The sequence below is a fragment of the Patiria miniata genome, unplaced genomic scaffold (genome assembly GCF_015706575.1).
Source record: "Patiria miniata isolate m_02_andy unplaced genomic scaffold, ASM1570657v1 HiC_scaffold_16, whole genome shotgun sequence".
Lineage (NCBI taxonomy): Eukaryota > Metazoa > Echinodermata > Asteroidea > Valvatida > Asterinidae > Patiria > Patiria miniata.
In genome coordinates, this window is record NW_024037054.1 from 8,385,917 (window position 1) to 8,409,224 (window position 23,308).

At 38.5% G+C, this 23,308-nt stretch overlaps 3 protein-coding genes and 1 long non-coding RNA gene across 7 annotated transcripts in view; 3 read left to right on the plus strand and 1 right to left on the minus strand.

Moving 5' to 3' along the window:
* The first annotated feature begins 2,376 nt into the window (after positions 1–2,376).
* Positions 2,377–3,649, plus strand: LOC119722876. The gene is made up of 3 exons (XR_005270487.1): positions 2,377–2,444; positions 2,874–3,069; positions 3,542–3,649. It is a non-coding gene; the product is annotated as an uncharacterized LOC119722876 (long non-coding RNA).
* A 367-nt stretch (positions 3,650–4,016) lies between these two features.
* Positions 4,017–10,020, plus strand: LOC119723230 (cell wall protein DAN4-like). Its single transcript, XM_038193793.1, has 10 exons — positions 4,017–4,047; positions 4,413–4,486; positions 4,969–5,107; positions 5,749–5,859; positions 6,394–6,555; positions 6,794–6,926; positions 7,068–8,688; positions 9,132–9,354; positions 9,552–9,611; positions 9,980–10,020. Exons 1-10 carry the CDS (start codon positions 4,017–4,019, stop codon positions 10,018–10,020), a joined length of 2,595 nt encoding a protein of 864 aa, XP_038049721.1.
* LOC119722879 (adhesion G-protein coupled receptor D1-like) lies at positions 9,557–16,856 on the plus strand. The gene is made up of 14 exons (XM_038193277.1): positions 9,557–9,611; positions 9,980–10,097; positions 10,522–10,756; positions 11,267–11,375; positions 11,977–12,041; positions 12,156–12,282; positions 12,433–12,536; positions 12,928–13,027; positions 13,311–13,461; positions 14,163–14,229; positions 14,494–14,560; positions 14,774–14,859; positions 15,093–15,261; positions 15,786–16,856. The coding sequence occupies exons 2-14, from the start codon at positions 10,025–10,027 to the stop codon at positions 16,014–16,016; spliced, it is 1,584 nt and encodes a 527-aa protein (XP_038049205.1). The 5' UTR covers positions 9,557–9,611; positions 9,980–10,024; the 3' UTR covers positions 16,017–16,856.
* Positions 16,857–18,871: 2,015 nt separating this feature from the next.
* The window catches only part of LOC119722877 (excitatory amino acid transporter 2-like), a 75,224-nt gene continuing 70,787 nt past the window's right edge, over positions 18,872–23,308 (minus strand). For 3 of the 4 annotated variants that reach the window (XM_038193274.1, XM_038193273.1, XM_038193275.1), the window contains exons 10-12: positions 22,976–23,170; positions 22,207–22,341; positions 21,712–21,955 (exon numbers count right to left, since the gene is read on the minus strand). In XM_038193274.1, coding sequence (XP_038049202.1) covers positions 21,712–21,955; positions 22,207–22,341; positions 22,976–23,170 — 574 coding nt within the window. Of the gene's footprint in view, positions 21,956–22,206; positions 22,342–22,975; positions 23,171–23,308 lie in introns of all 4 variants that reach the window. The other variant, XM_038193276.1, reaches the window with a different exon arrangement.

Sequence of the window (23,308 nt, forward strand, 5' to 3'; positions counted from 1 at the left end):
AGAAATAATTAGATGAATTTTGAGTCTGAAATATTTTGTTATCCGTACAATCATGAAGTTATATTTAAAACAATCAAATTCACCGACTTAAACTAGTCTACTATAGCGAACTAAAGAGGGCGCACTGGCACTTAGTCTGTGAGTCGAGTTAGAAAAATATGACAGCTTTTCCGAGAAAAGCAAATTAGTGTTGACAACATAATGTAGGCCCCATAAAACATGTTGACCAACACCAAAGAGAGCATAGTGTGATAGCATTGAACTATACACACGCCGAAATAATTCTAATCTTCTACTCATTCTGAAAGACAATAAACCTTGTGCGTATGATGTCATCAGTCCTTCAGAGAGATGCGCAAGACATCTCTGAGGTCTGGTCTCGCATATTTATAAGTAAAACGGCTGTGCAAACCCTTCGTAAACCTCCATGACCACTATGAGACAAATTGCGAAAAAAGGACCTTCAAATTTACTCAAAACCACTTGGATAGCCTACAACACGAAGAACAAACTTTCATTGAACCATCCCCTCAGCCTACAATTAAAAATAAAGTCTGCTGATAAATTTCCAAGTTACATAGAATGCCCTCAGTTCGAAACAAATATTAATCTAAGCAAGTGCAAACAAAGCTGATTCAGCGTTAATTAGTAGAATGTTTAGCCAGCCCTGTACTATCTTCAGTTTATTGTTGCCACAATATAACTTCTAGACCAATCGATACGAATTCGTCTCGCCTTTCTGTGTCAATTTACTTTCTGTTTAATTACACTGCTGGGGCCTTCCATGTTTATTTTCCCTGCCAATTAACAAACCCGTGTGAGGCTTTTTCAATTAAAAACGAATTTAGCGAGCATAGAACGGGACAGAAAATTGTATCGGGACGGGACAATGATTAGTCTTTTGTTGCAGTCATGGACGGCAGTCGACTTTTCCATACGTCTTAAAGGAATTTATGCGAAAATGACATTTTTCTTAGGATTACTAGCTTTATTGGTGAGTACATGATTTAAATGTTTGTCAATTATTATTCACGCTGGAGAAGGGCCATTCCTGTTCTATTTTTGTTCTCAAAGTTGAACACAAAAATTGACTGGTGGATTTGTTTTTGTGAATATGTGGTTCCACTAGCGACAACACTGATATCCTTAAAAAATTACGTTTGGAAGTTTCGGAGGAGTGTATGCTTTGCACATGGAATGAAATTTTACGAAAAACTCGTTCACATTTTCCCCTTTCAAAAACACAAAATGTGTGTCAATTTTGAGCTAACGTTTTTGCGGATAGTTACAAAATGATTCCGTCAATAACAGTATTACTAAATGCCAAAGGAATGCACTGTGACCTTAATGGTTTTTCGATATTGCGGCACAATAATAAATATTAAGCCCAGAGGAAAAGACTTCAGCTGCCGTGTCGAGTGTCGACCATAACAAGAGCCGACAGACGAAAAATCAAATGTCTGGATTTGAATCAATGCTCTTGCCACAAAGGACATACCACATGGTACACACGACGATAGGTTTTGCGAACACGTTTTAACATTCTGAACAAAAAAAACAAACGCATGCTTTGTTCTGAACTAACAACCAAACGCATGCTTTGTTCTGAACTAAAAACCAAACGCATGCTTTAGCCTATCTGATAAAGCTATTCATATTCGGAACCAAAAAGCTGATAACGAAGTCACTGTACTTAGGCTACTTGAACGTAACCGAATTAGACATGCTCGTTTTGTTTTCGTTTCCTCACACGGCCTATTGTCAAAAAGCTACTCTCAATTCAGGTTTCAATCAACTGTCCCAGTTGTACGTAACTTAATACTATTAGACTCGCTGAAGACGGACAAAAGCATACATGTTCATATTCCAGGTTCATGCACTTAGTTTTTGGTCAGAAATACATTGCTTAAATCAGTTTTACTTACGAAAGTTTTCTGCAGATAGGTCTGTTGAAGTCCTTCTTGTTTTTCACCGCCATTGCAACTTTTAACAAACTTCATGTGACGCACCTCGAAATGTGCATGCGGCATTCACAGCACGCGCACGCCGCGCGCCGTGCACCTGTTGTAAACACTACCAGGACTCCGATTGGTGGAATGTAAAATGAGATGCTAATTTTATGCAGGAATCCATGCGGATTCGACGGCTGTTTCCGATCCTACAGAAACTGTGGTGGCGTGATTCGCTTGAAATGTTGGGGAAATAGGATCCTTTTGTGGGCTAATAATCTGGATTTGTTGCTACAATCACTTATCTTTAAGTTATGTAAGCATAATGCACCAATTTGCCTCAAGTAGGAACGAATGAAAATTAGATTTAGCCAATTAACTTGAACATTAAATAGTATTCGAGAAATGTTTTTTCTTTATATTTTCAGGTCACCCCATTTGGATGGGGAATACTTGGCAACCTGCCAACAGCAGAAGGCACTTTCTTCAATAAAAGTAAGAACTTGTCAGAATTTGACTTATGGTTGAGACATTTCTGCTGAAAAGATTGTTTCTAACAATCTTTTTAATATTTAGTGGAGAGCATAACACAATAAGGTCCGCTTTATTGTATTTTTTTTTCTCATCACTCTCAAAAGATTTCAACTTCTGTTGTTATTTAAGGTGCAGCTTTATTTGAAAAGAGCTTTATTTAAAACAAATAAAATGATATCCTAGCAGTCCCCTTATAATTATAATAAGCCCCAGAAGACACGCCTGATGAAAAATGTTCACTTACTGTAGTAATTTCAGTTGCCTTTTTTCTCTAAAACTTTACTTTAGGTGTTTTTTGTTGTTGATGACACAGGCCTTCCCCAATTAGACGAAAATGAAGTAAGTTACTTTAGCCTTTCAGACAACTGTTCTTTGCCCTTTTTTCCCGAGGCACTGGATGTCCAAGCTGGAGTTCAACAGGCCTACAAGGGAAATCCTACAATGGCCATTGCTATTTCGCACTCAGTCAGAGAAATCCTGTCGGTTCAATAACAGAGGAATATGCAGGTCGCACCTGTAGTGTATATGGGGGTACACTCCTGTACTGGACGGACAGAGAGGAACTTCTGTTCTTTCTATTTGAGGCGTGAGTAGAAGTTTTCTTTATGGTTTATGGTTTATGGCTTATGGTTATTTTTTCCACATCATATCACAAATACATAATTAACAAGAATCTGTATAAAAGAATGACATAAATGATACGAGGGATCCAGGTAAAAAAGCATATGCTCGTATAAGACCTGAAAGAAGTTGTCTTTCATTGGGGGTTGGGTGGGTGGTTGGAAGGGGTAATTTGTCCGACTTCAGCAAATGTCTAACATGCTCTCTGATTCAGCTTGCCTTTTTTTTGTATTGGAGTCAATCACACGGCCTCGGACTCATCATCACAAATTAATCACATGTCCAATAAAAGTCCATCACAAGTCAAATCATTAAGCAACTTAAATAAAATGTGATAAAGGCACATGTTAATATTGTTATTGTTCATTCCCTGTTATACTTGTGAATGGACTTGTGAATGGACTTAACTACTGTTCTCTTTGTAATATACTTTTCAGGAATTCTTTCAGTAACGGAGATGGTATCTGGACAGGGTTGCAGCGAACCGTGGAATCCTGGTCTTGGTTGGGCTCCGAGACGACTCTATCGGACAGTGTCTTGCAAGAATTGATGTAAGTACCACAAAGTTGGTTTGCTTTTCCTAAAGTATATAGACCAACTTCTTTCATGCTTATTACTATTATTTCAGAAATCAGATTTAAATTAAAAGGGCAATATAAGGAATATTTGAAAAATAAAATTAAAGCTGAGAGTTGAAAAATTAACTAATGTATTTTTTTAAGAAATGTATTGTCAAACCTGTGAACTTTTGTTTAAGAAAATACGTGTTATTTTAATTTTTTTTTAATTTTGTATAGACCTGGGTTCAGTAACATCCAGAATGCAAGTAGTAACACAACAGACACATTTCTGCAACTGTATTATAATGACGACCAGTTTACATCGGTCCTTGGAGTTAACACAAATGCCACTATGGAATATATCGGATGTCGGATGAGACAGGGTAAGTAGACATCATGATTTTATTGCAAGTTACAAGGCAACAAAGAAATGACACACAAAAGATGACTGATTGAATATTGCCTTTTCACCACCTGCATTTATCAAAGAAAGTATGAACTGTTTGGTGAAAAAAAACACCTGCATATCAATTTTACATTTTCTGAAAATTGTACATTTGGAAGAAATTATTGCAATCACAACAAATTATCATGGTGTTTGAGGAACAAAGTGATTTCCAATTTAAGTCACTGAGAGACACAAGTCACAAGGCTCATTCAAACTTAAGTCCACTTGATTTTTTGTTTCCAAAAAAGAGAAATTTGATTTAGCTTTCTCATGATCATGATAATTTTTGTATACATGTAGTTGGCCAGACGTATGCTGATGCCTTACTGTATTTCACCTTGGACTATATCTACTCTGCAATTACAGAGAATTATGTAAGTTTAATGATGTAATTTTAAGTTAGTGTAATTATGTACGTGTAATTATTGATCATGTAAATGTATTGCCTTCAATCTTGATGGCTTAAACATCATTTTGGGCCAAAAAAAATAATCATGATAATAATAATAAAAACAAAAAACAAAAATATTAATAATACCTGATGAAACAAACTTTTGAATGTCTGGATGTTTGGGGGTGTTTTTTTTTGGGGGGGGGGGGGCATTTTCCTTTTTCTCGCCACCTCATTAGAAACAGAGAATGTGATGTCTCTCTGTCACAACGAATGTGTCACACCTTAAAGCATTTTGCAATTATTCTTCACAACAGTGGCCTATCTTGAGAAAAAGAATTTCCATGCCAAGTGCTCCGACCCCGAAATAAAATGCTACTAGATATTGTCTGACTTTTGCAGCTTCATGATGATATGGTCTTGTTGTTGAGAACACTTATCATTCTTTTTGTCTTTTTTTTGCAGACTGCCGATGTTGTTGAACCCTTTGTAGTCTTTGCAAAGTATTCCACTGGTGCAGTCCACTGTTACAACGAGCAGAAAGGCAACTCCATCCGGGTTTTTGCTGGAAAGGACTCACCGTTAAACCTCGGAAACTACCCAAGTAAAGACACGCATCACCTCAATCGTTATCCTCTCAAAACCTCACAGAAAGGCCTAGAACAGGAATAATGTGCTAGGATTACTGTGATTTATTAATATCAAGTCCGATTTGAAGCTAAACTTTAGGTTTTTAAAAACCTTAATCAAAGCCAATTAAAAAAGACAAGAAAATTTTAACTTTTACTCACGCAAGAAATAGAACTTACTGAGCCCTTTTCAGACTAGCATTCTAAGGTGCTTACTTTAAAAAAAAAAAATTGCCATACGAAACAATTTGGAGCAACTATAGGCCTACATGCAAATTGTCGAAAGACTAACTGTTGCAGTAGTTTGGAACAACTACAGGGTCCAGTCAATGGAAAGTAAACACAAAACGTTGACAGTCTAAAAGGAAATTTCTGGATCGACCTACGTCCAAAACGAATGTTAAAATCTAGGTAACTATTTTCTGATACATGTATCACCTTTTCAGGTACTTGTGTCAGCAATTCTTCCAGGTGTACTAATGGTTTCAGGGTCCAGTCAATGGAAAGTAAACATAAAACGTTGACAGTCTAAAAGGAAATTTCTGGATCGACCCAAGACCGAAACGAATGTTAAAATCTAGGTAACTGTTTTCTTATACATGTATCAACTTTTCAGGTACTTGTGTCAGCAATTCTTCAAGGTGTACCAATGGTTTCACGCTAGCCTTCTGGTTCAAGCTTCTGGAAACCCCCTCCACCCTGAGCACTGAGTACTACATGGACACAGGTAGATTGCCGACCTACTGTTAGGATGGCAGATGTTAAATGGTTATGCAACAGAGGTGTCTGACTGACTGAATGATTCAATGACTGACTGACTGATCGACTGACTGATCGACTGACTGCCACTTGTGAGTTGGGCAGAGCTTGTCGTCAGCATCTCTCGACCTCGTGAGATCATGGATCTGCGCCTGGAAGGTAGAGGCTGTATCATCAGCTTGTGCTGGAGCATTGCCTGCTGTGGCTATAAAGACCAATACGGGAGTGACAGTCTTTGCCGCACATGATGCACCTGAAGGGGGTGTCCTGAGGGGCTGCCCGCCGGCTGTTCTTTCTACGAGCGGGCTTGTCCTCGGCGGCCTGGGCAGAGCTATCGTAGGCCTTTAGGATCATCCCCTACCTCAAATGAATGGGCTAAACTGGCCCGACGTGAAGACCACTGACTAGCCAATCTGACTGAACTGAATCAAATTTTGTTTGCTTTGTTCACTCGACTTGTTTCCCAATTAGTGACTGTTGTTCAATTTGTCTCTTCCTACAGGTGCCAAAGACGGTGATTATGGCCTGGCCGTGTACCACACTTCTGGCAAAGTTGTTTTTGAAGTGAAACTTGGTCTGACCACGTACGCAAAACACCTTCAGCTTCTGGCTAATATTCCCGTCATTCAATGGGTGCACGTCATCATGAGCTTTCAGTCAAGAGGTGAGGGTGGAACTGCTCAGATTCAAACATCCCCATATGGTTTGCCGTAGTAAAAGCTAGTTATCAGCCAAAAGGGGTTTAGAGGGGGGAGGTGGTTAGGGGTAAAGTTATTTTTAAATTTGAAATCATCAAATTATCAATATGTTGATTAGGGATACGCTTATTGGGCATGGGTATTCAATTTTTTTTTCCAGCACTTGATGAAAAGTTAGTTCTTTTTTTTTCTTTTTCTTTACAGAAATTGCAGTTTATTTGAACAATATCGAACAGTTTGCTTTAAATCTCCAAAGTGAGGTCTTCGCCATACCACAGGAAGCCGCTACTACTGCCACACTTCAGGATTCCTCCACTGGTTTCCATGTTGGTTCCGGGTAAACAAATTCAGTCTGTGACATTTCCAATGAATGTGAGAGCAAAACTGATTTTTTTTGTTTATTTTGCAAAAACAGACAATAGTGCTACTATCAACAGTCATTAATTGAATTCTAATCATTACTTTTGTTTCAATACAGTGGTGATGCGGTGTACGATGAAATCGCATTCTGGGATAGAGTTTTGAACGTCACCGAACGAGGCAGTATCTACGCTGATGATGACTTTGCCAACTCTGACGTGACAGTTAACATCTCAGACTATCCAGATATGTGGACAGACACTGGCCAATCAACAACCATCGCAACGATATCAGACATTCTCACAACCACATCAGACAATCTTACAACCACACCAGACATTCCTACAACCACATCAGACATTCCTACAACCACATCAGACATTCCTACAACCACATCAGACATTCTAACAACACCAGAAATTCTTACATCACCAGACATTCCTACAACCACATCAGACATTCTAACAACACCAGAAATTCTTACATCACCAGACATTAATACAAAAACATCAGACATTCCCACAACCACATCAGACATTCCTACAACCACATCAGACATTCCTACAACCACATCAGACATTCCTACAACCACATCAGACATTCCTACAACCACATCAGACATTCCTACAACCACATCAGACATTCCTACAACCACATCAGACATTCTCACAACCACATCAGACATTCCTACAACCACACCAGACATTCCCACAACCACATCAGACATTCTTACAACACCAGAAATTCTTACATCACCAGACATTCTTACAACCACATCAGACATTCTTACAACATCAGACATTCTTACAACCACACCAGATATTCCTACGACCACACCAGACATTCTTACAACCACAAAAGACATTCTTACAACCCAAACCAACTCAGATGTCTCAACAACTGTTACCAAAGGAACAACTGCTGAAAGCCACACAATAATCAGAACCACCAATCCTGCAACAGCTAAAGCTGATGACAAATCAACAATTAGTGGATCAACTGAAGTTGAAACAACAACCCAAGCACTATCCACTACTATCACTGTAACAACTACATCATCCACAACCAATGAAGTAAGTACTAATGAACTAGCAGATACACACACAAGCCCAAAAATATCCACAGCAGTCAACAGCAAGAGCACAACCAGTGGACCATCAACAACCCAGCCATCAACACCAAGCATTTCAACCTCAGCAACTTCCACTGATTCTCACGACAAATCCACAACAGCTCAAACCCAATCCACAACTCAAGTTAGCACAATCAGTGGAACAACTTTCATAGTCCACACAACGGACTCAGGAGTAAAGCAAGTATCAACTCATGCCTTATCAACTCCTCGGGCATCAACACTCAAGACAGCGATTCCTCCAACACATTCATCAACAACAGTCGTTGTGGACAATCCTGATTTTAAAACCTCATCTCCTGACACAACCTCTTCGTCAGCAACAGAATCAACATCCCCTGATCTGATGGCAGTTTCTCCTGAACTTGCAACACTCACCACTTCTGATTTGGAAACAAACTCCCCAACATCGTTTGACTTCACAATGGAAGCAGTAACTCCTACATACACTGATAAACTAGAACCAGGTATATTGACTACACACACTACAACCATTGGGCATACAAGTGGTCCTCCAGATGAGCCAAAACAGTCCTCAGTAACTCCAATTCGGATGGCTACATCTAAAGACTCTGCTAGTCAGACTATTTCAAATTTGTGGAATTTGGTAAGTTTGCGTCTCAAGTACATGTATGCTGAATGCAAGATTTCAAGTTGTCACATTCCTGTAAAGTTGGTGCCTAAAATGAATAGTCTTAGTAGAATTAAAACACAAGACATATAAAAGTAGACACAACACACACACACAGAAAGTGTGCCACTGCAAGTTTTGCAAAATTGAGTGGAAAAGAAAGTGCATTCTTGAATAACTGATATTTATAACATTGCACTAATTGCAACAGGTATATTGGAGAACAATGTCGGTGTAATAACAGATGATATTTTCAAGCTAAAAATGTCCAGATTTCAAAAGCTGAAAATTTAATCTTTATTAAAAAGAGAGTTTTGAGAATTGTGTGCCCTGATCATAGGATTTGAGTATTGTATTTGGTTAATAAGAAGTTTTTTGCTTGCCTCATTCTGATAATATGCTTTGGCTTTTAAATTTAGGTGAATACAACAATTGGATTGGATGGCAACACTGACAGTCACACAGCAGCTCTGTTGTTCAACTCAACGGCTGCGTTGGCAGACTACACCACAGCAGATTCAGATGACAGCAGTGTATTACTTGCATCAGCTGAGGTCTACATTGAGCTAGCTAGTCTCCTTGTCAAGTCGTTTGATGATTACACTGTTGAGGAGGCTACAGATGTGGTTGCGGTAAGATTTTGTACGAGTCAAGATTTTTTCCTTGTCAGTGAAAAGTTTTCATGAATTAATCTGCGAATGACTAAACAGTAACTTAATTTAGTAATGTTTATTTCATTTTTTTTTGGGGGGGGGTAACTTTCAAGTTTCAGTTTTTGTGTAATGGATCAAAATTTGAATCGGCATTAAGGAAATTCTGATTACCTTTTATCTCAACAGGCCTCTCTGAATGTGGTGGACAGTTTGGTGAGCCCTGCAAATTCAAAGAGATGGTCATCTGTAAGTATTCTGATGATAACATTGAACATTCTGTAGAAACTAGTTTAGCTGGTAAAACTTTCACTCAACATGCAAGTTCCTCAATTTTTATGAAAGTTAAGAAATGATTTCTTACTCTGGACTGTGGTCAGTACAGCACAATTCACAGTGTCAGTCACAAGAAATAATTTTCTAAACTGTTCGATGAAACTGACATCACCAAATTTGTTTCAGTAATTAAAAGGTTTATGTTTTTGTCTTTGTAATAATATTAACGATAGCTTGCATTAAAAATACATAGCCATACTATCGGACTAGATAGTTGAGTAGTGTTCAGTATGCCAGTATCTGCACGTCTTTTACATTGACTCTTTTATTCTATCGTCCAGGTAGGATCAGCTGTAGTAGCACAGATCACCCAATCAGCTGAATTGATGGCAGTCAACCTTGCCAAGAGGGCTGGCAATTTGACATCAGAGTCCATTGTACTGGCTAGCAAGCACCTTGGTATGAACCACAACCCCTCCTGCTGAAACTCTCAAATCTCATTAAATCATTGAATCACCAACCTATATCGATATAAGTGTGTAAAATACTGTATTTCAGTATAGCAGCTAAGGTTCAATAGTTGGGTCTTTGAGACTACCCTCCCCCCTCAAAAAAAAAATCCTACAGCCTAATTGTGTTTATATTTCCATTCCTTTTTCACAATAAACCCTGACTTGTCCAACTGAAAAATGTCATATTTTTCTTCTTTCTGTTGAATGTCAGCAACGTTAGGATGGTAAACAGGGTTCCTTTTTGGACTTATAGCTGTTTCTTGGGATAATGTTCATTATCACATGTTAATGTACAAATGAAGGCATTAAATAAAGACAGATGTACTATTTCTGACTTCATTAAGATTAAATCTGGTTGATTTTCAATGCAGTGACTGTCATAGACTTCCTACAGCCTACCAATGCATCTACTGAGTACACCTTCCCCAAGAATGCTTCGGATCACGACAAGGCTGCCTTTGCTATTCCACAAGCCGTGTTTGACACCCACGACGCCAATGCTGTTGTCACACTACTCTACCACTCACTGGGCCCTCTACTTCAAGACAACAAAAGATCTGATAATGAAACTGGGAATCGGAAGAGTACAACAAAGAAAGATGAAAGGTACTGCATTCAGGAGTCATTCCATACCCAAACAAAATGATAAAGTAAACATATTTACCACTTGACTAACTCCTAAAATAAAAAAAGACTTTTGTGGTAATTCAAAATGACTGCAGACTCTAGTTAATGGCAAAGTAACATGTTAAGTTTGCATGTCTGAAAACAACAACTGTTTGGATTGCCCCTGCCTTATACGATTTTGTCAAGCGTGACTTTGCAACGCCAGTCTAGGTGAAAATGGGTGGTCAAGCTGAGTGTTTAAGCATTAATTTGGCTTTGTGGGCTTTCTTGTACTTATTTCTGTAAAAAAAAAGGAAGTATTGTCCCTTTTGACACGTTGTTTAACACTACAGACGGAATTATTTGGAATTAATTAGATTGTTGCCTTGATTTGCATTTCATGCATTGCAAAATTTACAGAAAACAGTCGTTTGGATTGTATGTATTGTAAGACTTACAGAAATCTGTTTTAGTAGTGGATTGATTGATGTTTGTGTATTCTCCACACAGTGGTTCAAGCTCTGTTGTCGGCAGTAAGGTTATCTCTGTCACGCTAGTGCCACCCCTACAAACCTCCGTGGAAAACGCTATCCAATTTGGCTTCCATCTTGATCCAATGGTAACTATTAGATTTATTCAACATTGCAATATTATCCTTTGCCTAAAACCAACAAACTGATCAAGGTTGCAACAAGCATGCCTTCTTCTCTTTTTCTTTTTGATCAACCATACATCAAATTTCTATTTTCTCTTTACAAAATTACTCCTGTAGTGACTCACTCTTGGAAGAAAATTGGTTGATTTAACCCATTATTTCCTGTACTGCCTCAAAACTGCCCTGCCTATTACTGTACTCCCTGTACTGCCCAAAGCAGCAAAAGTACCCTATGGTTTCATGGATTCTTTGGAAAATAAACACAATGTAATACAATGTAGCACAGGTGCAAATAATTTAACCTTAACAGAACTCAACCCATCAAACCCCAACAGCATTTTTTGTTGGAATCTGTCAGGATGGGTACAGTACCCCTAAACTGACAGTCTTTTACATTGGGTTGGCACACCTCCAGAATCATGGTCAGAAAAACGAGTGTGCAGTTTCCCATATGGTGATGGAATTTGCCAGGATGGGTATGGTTCCTAGTAAATCATGTTAGGGAGTTATAGGGTTAATGAGAAGAATGTTACTAAATCTGCGCATTTGTTTGTATTGTATGCAGACATGGTCGTCACGCCTAAGTAAGAACACAGTGAAGACGTGCTCCTTCTTGAACTTCTCTATGTTGTAAGTTTTTACACAATCTTATACTGTAATGTACAATGAGTGTGTCGTTATAGTGACCAGTTATGTATCTTCATTCATCTTTGACATCCCTTTTATCATTTCCCCCTCCATCAGGAATGACACCGGTGGTGCATGGTCCAATAACGGTTGTCACATGACCTCAGACAATGATTCCCACGTCGAGTGCAGCTGTGATCACATGACTAGCTTCGCTGTCTTGGTGCAAGTTGTAGATATTGAGGTACATATCAATTTTGGTTATTTTCTGAATCTGTGTGTTTTTTTTTTTACACAAAATCATGAAGGACGAAGCAAACGGTGACAAAAAATTATTGAAGTATCACATATTTAAATCTACTTTTAAGAAAACATTATTTGAATTTTTGTTCAGATATCTGAAGCTGATAGACGTGCATTGGATGTGATCTCTCTCATTGGCTGCGTCTGCTCCATCATTGGTACCTTCCTGACTTGTTCTACTTACTTGTTTCTGAGGTATGTTATTCGGCAATCTTGCAATTGGACTAGTTGACAGTTTGCCCCTCCCAGTCTCAGTTTGTGTTCATATCATCTGCAGTCAAAACTTTGGCAGAAACCAAAAAAGACAGACCAGTGAAACAAGAGTACCAACTGTGCTACATTGTTCATAAATATCCAAACAACATATTCCAATGAAAAATAAACTGGACATAAACTCAGCTCCAAATAAAACTCTATGGAACTCCAAAGAACTTTATAGAAGACTGTAGAAATCTATAGAACTCTACAGAACATTGTAGAACCCTACAGAACTTTACAGAACCATGTAGTTTCTACAGACCCCCTGAAATTCTTCATGAAACTGACTTTATCTCCTTTTGCTCCCTCCTTTTTGCTCTTCTCCTAGAATGACATCGGAGCGAACCCTGATTCATTTCAACCTGGCCATCGCAATCATGCTGGCTCAAGTCACTTTCCTGTTTGAGGACTCCGCAGAAAAGGGAACGGTCAGTTTTCTCATGAATGTCATCTTTAGGAAGTTTGGCTTAAACTCTCCACAAAAAAAATCTACAAAAGTCTCTATGAAACTTCCACAAAACTCTAAACTGAACTTATCCAAGACACTCTCTAAAACTCTTTAAAATAAAAAAAAAATTGTAGAATTCAAGAACTTGTACAATTATATAACCTTATTATTATTATTATAATTATAGAACAATTATAGCTTAAAACTCTCTATAAAATACTTTATAAACTTCTCAGTCTCAAGTGTCACCTGGGTTTTTGCAGGTCACATGTGCTGTAGTGGCCATGCTCCTCTATTTCTTCAACACTGCCATATTTTGCTGGATGCTGATCGAGGGCGTACAAATCTACTTCCAAGTGGTTGTGGTCTTTGTTAACGCTGAGCGACTCAAGATGTATATCCTGACTGGATGGGGTATGTATTCAAAACAAAAGTGATTGCAGTTTTAGTTACAGTTTTGATTGATTGTTGATAAGTAAGTTTAATCTCAACTGAATTGGCAAAATTTGTCCCTCTTGCAGAACCTGAACTATCTGTATGTATATAAATTTAAACATGGTGTGAGGGTGGATATGTTGATATTAGTTCCTCTAGGTATTGGAAGTTGAAAAACTAGTTTCCCGAGGCGCAGTTAGGTTGTAAGATATAAGACTGTGCATTTGGGGAGTCAGGTTGGCGTAGCGGTACTTTCCTCGCCTTCCACCGCTGTGGAAGGTTTCTTCAGGCTTGTGAGCTACAGCGCCTAGGGTGCTTTTGATGAATCCTTGGTGTCATTACCAGAAATAAATAAACAAACTAATACGCATTTACCCCGTGTTAATCCTCACATGCGCGCTTGGTAAGTAGCAAAACTAGCAGCTGGCAGGTCATGGTGAATGGGTCGGTAAGAATTTGGCTCTTGATCATGAATATGTATAAGGTACAGTAATATAAAATGTTCACTGCAATTTCTATCCATTTAGCTCTTGTAAAAGAAATTAATACCAAAAAATGATCAAATTGAGACAGAACAAAACAATCTTGCTCAAAGTCCATGTACTTAAAAAACATATCGTGGAGAAACCTTACAAATACAAGAAATACTAACCTTGTTAGAATGCTCTGTATATTTTCAGGGTTTCCGCTGATACTAACCGTCATTACTACTGCAATACTGCGGGAGTCATTGGGCACGCATGGAATGTAAGTAGACAGACAAGCTGCAAAAGAAACAAAGGATGCAGCATCAGTTTTGTGTAAGAAAGTAAGGTGGAACCAAATTATCTGGCTACAGCTTGTAATTACACGTGTCTATGGAAGTAGCTGAAGTCACTTCCCATAGACATGTGTGTTAGAGTTAGCCGTAGCCAAGTCATTTGAAGGCAGTAGTCTCCCCAGTTGTCAGTGTCCAGGGTGCTGGATAACAGTACAATATTCTGAATGTAGTTTGGTTTGTTGGGCTTCTAGATGCTGGCTGAGTGTTGCTGATCACTCCATCTGGTTTTTCGCTGTGCCAGTCATCATTGTCATCTTGGTAAGAAAACAATGTTACATTCCATGTTTTATGATTTGGCCTTTGATTTATTTCTTACGACAACGGAGACCTGTTGGTTGTCACCAGGAATGGAGGAGGGAAGGGTACTTCATCTAGGGAAGGAGTGATCATTCAAACCTCTCACTCATCTCAGTAGGTTTGTCAGTGTCTTCAGTCAGCAGTAAGTTGATAAGTCTTGGTTTTATCTTTCAGATCAACTGCTACATTCTGGTGAGGGTCACCAAACTGATTGTGACTTTGACCAAGGCCCAAGGAGGAAGCAAGATTGACAATGCAAAGTAAGAAACTCATTTTAAGATGAGGGAAAACATTCAATGTTAAAGGCCAAAAACAATCAGTTGTAATTATTCAGACACTGGGAAATTATAAAGAAATACGCCATCTGCCAATCAGAAGAAAACAACCGAGTTCAAGTTAAGACACATTTCATTAATCAAAGACCTTGTGCGAAAGTTTTCAAAGTTTTCTATAAGTATAGCATAATTATTTAAGTTGTTAAATTGAATTTCAGGAAATCCACCAAGGCATCTGTCATGCTCCTGCCTCTGCTGGGGTGTACGTGGGTGTTTGGCTTCCTGTGTGTCACAGAGAGTACCATCATATTCCACTACCTGTTTGCCATCTTCAACTCCTTCCAAGGGTTCTGTCTCTTTCTTGCCTACTGCGCCTTTAGCACGGAGGTAAGGCGACACCAACTTCCTCTTCAATACTCTGCAAATAAGACAAAACAGTGACATCTGCATTTCTGATCTGATACACCATGCCCTCTGGAGACATGCACACAATAGGGAACAAAAGATTGTATACGTCTACACGGGGCAATTTCTATAGATGAATACGTCTCCACAAGGTTTTCACGAAATAGATATATGGATTTTACTCAAAAACTAGGAATTCCAAGGTGGGTTGATCTGTTGCAAATGGAAGAGTTTTAGAAAAGGGATATCAAGTCCGAATTTCAGCCAAGGAAATTAATTCTGGTTAAAATAAGAGCATTTTGAAACTACACTTTCGAACTTGAAAACTTTACTACAGGATACAAATTTCAGTATGTGTGGATTAGAGTGTTTGGAATCATGGGTGCTCTTTCTTCCCCTTGAGGGTGTTAAACCTCCACAAAATTTGATACAAATGTGGTGAGCATATTCCTAGATAATTGAACAATCAGATTCCTTTAAAACTCACCCTTGTCCTCTGTGAACAGGTGCGTGACTCGTGGAGCAAGAAGCGTGAATCCTGGAGCTTATCTCGCTCACTGAATGCCCGCTCCAGCAAGGTGTCACCGGCAAGCAAGACAACTGAACAAGCCTGGGAGCATAAGGCACGGAAGACTCTCAAGACCTACATCGGCAAAAAGCAGATCAAGAAAGACATCAGTCTGGGAGGCCATTTTAAAGAGGATAGCTCACACCTTGCAGTGGTGGATGAAATTTAGGCAGAGGAAGGCATTTCAGCAAGTTCTCTTTATATGTGATTTCAAAGTGAACAAAGATTTTGACTAGCGAGGGTTTGAACCTGCGAACTCCGGATTGCCGTTCCCGTGCTCTTACCAACTGAGCTATCCAACCCCATGTAGGTGGTTCTCCGTTTTGTGTATGGTCGGAAAAAATAATTAATTTGAAGTCAACTACTCTGTCCAATAAATGCATTACTAAGTCGTGAAAGTGATTGTAAATAATTGATAGAGCACATCTCTAGTTGCCTTCATAAAATAAAATTGTAGCTGCCAAGAATACATTTTAAAATGGAAATTTTGGACGATTCCATGATTGCATAGCTAGAACTGATTTCCACATGTTGTAAATGATAGCCCTTTATACAGTTAAAATATTAGATTTGTAAAATCTATTTTTATCAAACAACAGTATTGGATTTGCGATAAGAATACTTACCGAGTAAACAATAATAAAAGTTGAACAAAACTTGGGAAAATTGAGATTTAAATTGGTTGAAACAAACCTTTCCACCCAGGCTGTATGTTTATTTTCCAATATATAAGTCCATCAAATGTCACACTCGGGCATAACAACAATAATTATCGTATACAATTATATGTTTTTTTTATTGTTACTCAGGAATGGTACAAGAACAGTTATGGTGGTAGTGTATTATTAGTTAATATATCGACAGTGATTATATAGTAATATGATACACAAAGCACAATGTACAGCAATCAATGTATGCCACAATATGTATTAACAGGTGGAGGTAACTCTAAGGGATGGTGGGCTGCAATTACGACCGTTACGAATGACGCTCCAGAGTCTCGCTGAACAAGAAAGTATTTAGAGCATCTCAAGTCAACCAATATAGAATTGGTGTCAGACAGATTAACTTTATGTTCTAATTTTCCATTGACTAAACTCAGAGATATTCTCAATGATTGGAACAGTTGATCTTTCGCAAGAGGCTTGTAATTGTTTCAAACGTTGAACTCTATTTCAATCTTTGGAATAATTTAGTTCAGCGCGACCCTGGAATGCCAGTCTGCAGCAGGTGTTGAACAAGCACCCTGTTTGATCTCATTTTAAAAAAATCTAACAAAATCTCAGGCTACTCTTGACAATCATATGAATATGAACCACACTGACACAGTGCAATTCTACAGATGGATCCAGCGACCACATCAAGACACTGTTAATGAAGTAGTATCATGCTAGCGTTCAGGTCGTACACATTCTAAAATTGATGTTGTTGGTGCATCTTTACATCCCCTGAGTATGCTATTGGTTAAAGAAATGTTGGTGTACACTTGCACAATAAGGATGAGTGTGATGCCATCACAATAAAAGCTTCTAATTGTGTCTTGCACCCCAACTATAGCATCGTCCCAACTACAGTTGGGACGGTCCCAACTTATTGTCAAGGTTGTCTCAACTACACTCGGGACTGCCCCGACTATAGTTGGGATCGTCCCAACTATAGTAAGGACCGATGTCACAGTAGGGACGTAACATGGCAGCTGGATTTATCTGTATCTTTCAATAAACTCGCCCATGAGCAAAAATTTCTTTAATACTAGTCCGTGAACAAAATATTCATGGTAAACATGAGTCTATGTCAAGATCCAAGCAAGGAATTTTTTAAGAGGTAAATAAATGTACTAAGACTATAAATGGTATCCGTCCAAAATAAGTATTGATAATTAGCATTAAAAAAATAAAACTAATAATAATACTAAAAGAAAAAATACATTTTCAAAGAGGTAAGCTACTATTATTATTTTTTTTTTACAATGGATGTATTGTAATATAAATATACATTTTAAAGTGCAGACAAAAAATGTTATATTTAAGGTGCTTTTTTATGTCACTTTGAAAACTGTAAACAAGAAATTTCTTTTTTGAACATTTCAGGTCGTGGATTATTTCCGAGACTAAAAGAAAATTGTGCAAAAAAATATTTTAAAATAACTTCTCAAAAAAATACATTTTACCGAAGTGAGTTATGGATTAGGGAAAAATCAAACATGAGAACTTGTACAGAAATATAATTGGAACATGTGTATTTCATTTCCATGGTTTCTAAAAATCAGAGTTTCTCAGCAAATTATGTCACTGAAAGGAAAATGTACACTTTTGAAGAAAAAAAAAAGTAACAAGAACTGAAGACTTCTAAGTGTAATTATCAGGTTCATGTAACAGTCCTTTCAACACTTTAAAACAAAAACTCATGATCTGGTACATGACCACTGGCCGAGTTATCACAGTGCCATGAGTTAATAAGATTCTAATAATAAACACATCAAATAAGAAACACAGAGCTACACAGTACCAGTTGCCAAGGTAAAAAGGAGTAACATTCTAAAATATTTGGAAAAGCAAACATTTATGTTCAAGCAAACAACTATCTTCCCTTGTCTCCTCATTAAATTTGTAAATGAAATTAAACTACTTAATACTGTTGCTTACTCAGGAAGTTTCTGACATGAGTTACTACTCTCAACATGTTCCTTCAGTACACTGCAGTCGAGGAATAATTAAATAGAATAACACTTACTGTTCATACTTCACACAAACGCAAACGGGAAGCGAATTTGATTTCATGAAACGTCCACTGCGAAATTCGCCGGAGTTGAAATGTGCTCAACTTTTATGAATTTGCAGTGCAAAAACTTGCTGTGATGTTACGATTTGGCGTTTGCGTCCACTTTTGAGAGGAGAATGAACCCGCTTAAAGCTTGGAAACTTTAAAAACTATTTTAGAGTGAAGTATTTTCACACCAACAGCTTAGAAACTGTATTTAAAACCTAATATTGCTTTGATTTCACGATCAGCCCTTTTGTTTTACTCATTCAAACTCAAATCCTTGTGTTACACACTTAAATGAATCTTGATATTAGTATTGTAACCCATTAGCAACTGTACTACATTGTATTACATTGTGTTTATTCTTCTGATGTATCCATACAACCATGGAGGGGTGGTTTGGGGAGTAATAATGAGGGCGTATTGGGGCAGTAGTGACTAATGGGTTAATACAATTCTTAAAACTGTGCATGATTTCCAGCGAGTGCAAACCCATGAAATGGCAAACCCGTGAAATAAAACAAAATCATGATAATTTCTCATTTTCACTTCAAAAAATGTTCAAAACTAAAGGAAGGGTCTGACAACTCTGTACTTTGTTTGTTTAGAACACCCTGATACGTATGAAATACACATGCAACTTTGTTAGTAGTATAATACATATTTTTGTTATTTTTTATAATATAGTCATATATATGCACTTAGTATTAACAGTTGATACATATTATATATTTACAGAAAACGACTATGGAAACAAACAGCCAATTAGATCCACCCTCACAGCTGTCTTGAGGTGTATTTTGTGTGTTTGAGTGAGAGAGCTGTGATCTGATTGGCTCATTCTAAATTCTCAGTATACTGTATTTCCAACGCACCAAACTGAAACAGAGAATATATGCACCATGTGCTATATCACCAAAACAATTTCAAAACTTTCTTTTCATCATCCATGTTTAATCCACACCTCTATGCAAATCTAAGTGCACATTGGACACATATCTAAGTTATGTTGTGACAATGTGGACACTATTATTAATAAAAGTCGCCACAATGTCTTGACCATAACTGAGGTAGGTCCATGAAGTATAATAACATACTTGAGCATTGTGTCTCTAGACGAATCCAGGCACACGGTCAATGTTCACACACGAGGCCCCCTTTAATGGCGAAACCATTGTGCATGCTATGGTACAAACTACTGCCCCATGACGGACTATCTGAGCAATAGCTAGCACAACGCTTTTGCCATCGAAGGAGGCCTTCGTGATAGAATTGACAGCGTGCTGGGATTGTTCAATAGCATTACAAACTTTCCACACTCAAATCACCCACTAGGCCTTGTTTGCACCTAAATGAAAAACCGGACTCTAAAAAGGTAACCTCTTTCCACCGTTTCAACTCTTTTTTTTTGTAACTGTAGTGCGTTTTGAAGTTTGTTCAGATACGCACTTCCTACGTTTTGTTACGTTGACCGTGATTGCAACCATCATTCAGGTTGTGAACATGCAACGGCCTAGCACGAGTCCTCAATTGGTTCTAGAGCCAAAATATACCCACACAAACTGCAATTTTATTTATACTGGTAAATTACAATATCAAATACAATATCAGTTTTGGTACACAAAGGTTGCGGAAGAATACGTTTGGATCTTGGTTACTTTTTTTTTTTTTTGGAGTACAATTCTCATGTCCACAAATTCAACACCTATCTACAGGTTTTCGACATTTCACCACACTCTTTATATTCACGTCATTATTGCTATGAGTTTGTTTAGATATTGGTCGTTTAACCAGACTAAAAATGTAAACATTACTTTTAAATCTTAATCACAATTCACTAACTGATCAGAGTTATATATCTAAATCATACGAAACAGTCCAATGTACAAAAAGAGCTCGGTACAAATGAGCTTAGTATACCAGCAATACACTACAAAGTTAGCAAGAGATGATGTAAACAAACAAAGTTGTGATGATTAACATGATTATTCCAAACGAAAATACTACTAAGAACAAAAGCTACTCTTGAAAAACTATAGTTGACAATCCTCCAACTCTCAATCATTCCTAAATATACAATTTTACACTAAAAGGAACATTTCTGACTCACGGACGCACACTTTTCAATGATCAAGGTCGACTTTACGTCTACTTGAAGACAGTTCCATATCTGACAAAACAGTTCTAATCAGGTAAAAAAAATGACAAAATTGAAATAAAATGGTGCGGTGCATTGTTATTTTTTTTCTTAGAAAAGGTGACAAAAGTTTTGAATACAAAAACATCGACACATTCAAGCACACCCTGTCTTACTTATTAGGGAAGGAAACATCAAGTCTATCTTTTTTTAATCACAAGCACAAATTTCTTAGGGATAGGTTGGGGTTCCATTTTGAATTGCGCTGTTTTGTTTTTTGGTGTTTTTTTTTTACATACAACTCAGACAGGTTATGTATTCAAACTTTCCAGTAAGGGAATGGCACACCAAATTACACCACACGTGGGGTACAGAGTGCGTTTCTTTTTTACCAAATTAGAATCCATATCTCCACATTTGGAATGAAGGAGAAATCTGGGTATTTCTGTGTATACTGGACACATGCTGTAGGCAGGAAACGCTGGTCTTGCAAACTCGGGTACAGTGGTCCATAATCTAGCACATGTACAATGGCCGCCATAGAAATTGACATACAAATGCCCTAAAAGGAACACACAATACAAAGACAATGGAATACAGGTTATTACAAGGGCCATTTCTAAAACCTTGACTTCGTCTGCAACTTTGGATCTGTTTATGGCTCTGGAACCATGTGTAGGCTTTAGGTGGTGAACAAATTGAAACTGCTTCGTAGTGTACCACTTGATGTTCCTGTCGAGGGGAAACAACGGACCTACTTTGAGATGGAGCCTTTTAAAAAGCATTGCCACAGCTGGAGACAAGCCAAGCTTTCACAAATGGCCAAGACTACCTTATCTCTTCATTTGCCCAGAAAACCACAGACAGACTTTTATGATTGTTTTTTGTGTGTGTACAAGTTGGAAAAAGAAGGGTTGGGGAAGTAGGGAATATTAATGAATCGGTCCATTGGAGGACAACTTGTTTAGAAGTTGGTCTCTCTCGCTGTATCGCCGTCCATCTTCTTGTGTTGTTCCCGATCCACGACCTCCATAGAGTTGCGATTGGAGGTATCCATCTTGCTGTGATGGTTTGCGTCGGCGTACTCTGCTGCTTCTTGGGCAGCCAAGGCCGCGTCTTGGGCTTCCAGTTCCTTCTTGGAGAGGTGGTAGACGATGCCTGCCCCGTAGGAGTCGCCCAGGACGTTAACAGAGGTACGCAGGCGATCCCTGGAATTGGACAAGTAATCAACAAAGATTGAAACAAGTGGTTGAAACAACTTGTACTGGTTCGCTATATGCACATCATATTTTATTCTTTGCGTGAGTGTCAGGCGTAGTGTGCAATGCATTCGGATGTCTCTCCCAGTGGTCTTCCCCAACTCTCCCTTTCTTACATTGCAGGTTTTGGTCGGTTTGCTCTGATCATCATCAGGAGAATGTTGAGGAGAAGGAAGATGGGTTTTGATCTGACTACTTACAAGAACCAGTCCACTAAGAGAATGATGCTGACATCATTAGTTGGCAAGCCAGCGGCAGTCAGAACCAACAGCATTGTGACTACACCAGCGCTGGGGATACTAGCAGCTCCAATGCTTGCAAGTGTGGCGGTCAAGCTATCAAATAAAGGAGTGAAACAGACATGAGCCTCAACTTAACAATCCACATTTCTATCCAGGCTCCCCAAAGAACAGTTCTTACCCTGGTTAAAATAAACGTTTATGGAGCCAGCTCTACCATTCCAATTCATCTAATATTGGGTATGAACTCCAAGCTACAGTTGGGCAAACCAGGTGCGCATACTGGTTCGCCGGAGTTTGGCCCAAAATAATACAATTGTTACCCCCGTTCATCATGCCATGAGACCAGTTTTCTGCAGCAGCTTGAGATCAGCGCATTCTGTTCTCTACCTTCATGGGTACCCATTTATACTCCTGGGTGGAGAGAGGTAATTGTAGTAAGGTGTCTTGCCCAAGAACACAAGCGCAATGTTCCCCATCAGGGTTCAAACCTAATGTACCACGGCACACGATTCGAACAGCGTAACCATTGGACCAGGCCGTTCTACAAGACACAATTGTGCACAAACCAGATGCGTCTTCGCTTGAGCGTCAAACAAGTCGGGTAATGCATTCAAACGTCCGTTCCAGTGTGTCTTCCCCAACTCTCTCTTTGTAACCATCGAGGGCGTATTTGTTTACGGAGTCAACACAATTTGTGGAGAGATTTGGGAGTTGTTAGTGATAGTACCTGATAGTGATGACTTGTCCAACACTGAGAGGGATTCCATTCATTTGGGCAATGAAGATAACTGCCACTGCTTCATACAATGCCGTGCCATCCATGTTGACTGTAGCGCCGATGGGTACCACGAAGCGCGTCACTCGTCGGTCAATCTTGTTATTCTCTTCCAGACAACGGAAGGTGACGGGAAGGGTAGCAGCACTGAAATCAAGAAGGCACTCAATTTCATCAGTACCAAACTTTTTTGGTGAACTGCTTTGTATTTTCAAATTGTGGGATCTGAGGGTGTGTGTGCCTTATTAGTTTCAATGTAGGTATGCAAAAGATATAGCCGAGGAA

What these genes read in the sequence shown, in the direction of transcription:
- LOC119722879 (XM_038193277.1), top strand. Translation starts at nt 10,025, where the DNA reads ATGGCAGTCAACCTTGCCAAGAGGGCTGGCAATTTGACATCAGAGTCC. An exon ending in ACAACAAAGAAAGATGAAAG is followed by an intron (nt 10,757 to 11,266) that starts GTACTGCATTCA and finishes TTCTCCACACAG; the next exon opens with TGGTTCAAGCTCTGTTGTCG. An exon ending in CAGTCATCATTGTCATCTTG is followed by an intron (nt 14,561 to 14,773) that starts GTAAGAAAACAA and finishes TTTATCTTTCAG; the next exon opens with ATCAACTGCTACATTCTGGT.
- LOC119723230 (XM_038193793.1), top strand. Translation starts at nt 4,017, where the DNA reads ATGGAATATATCGGATGTCGGATGAGACAGG. An exon ending in CGGATGTCGGATGAGACAGG is followed by an intron (nt 4,048 to 4,412) that starts GTAAGTAGACAT and finishes GTATACATGTAG; the next exon opens with TTGGCCAGACGTATGCTGAT. An exon ending in CATGAGCTTTCAGTCAAGAG is followed by an intron (nt 6,556 to 6,793) that starts GTGAGGGTGGAA and finishes TTTTCTTTACAG; the next exon opens with AAATTGCAGTTTATTTGAAC.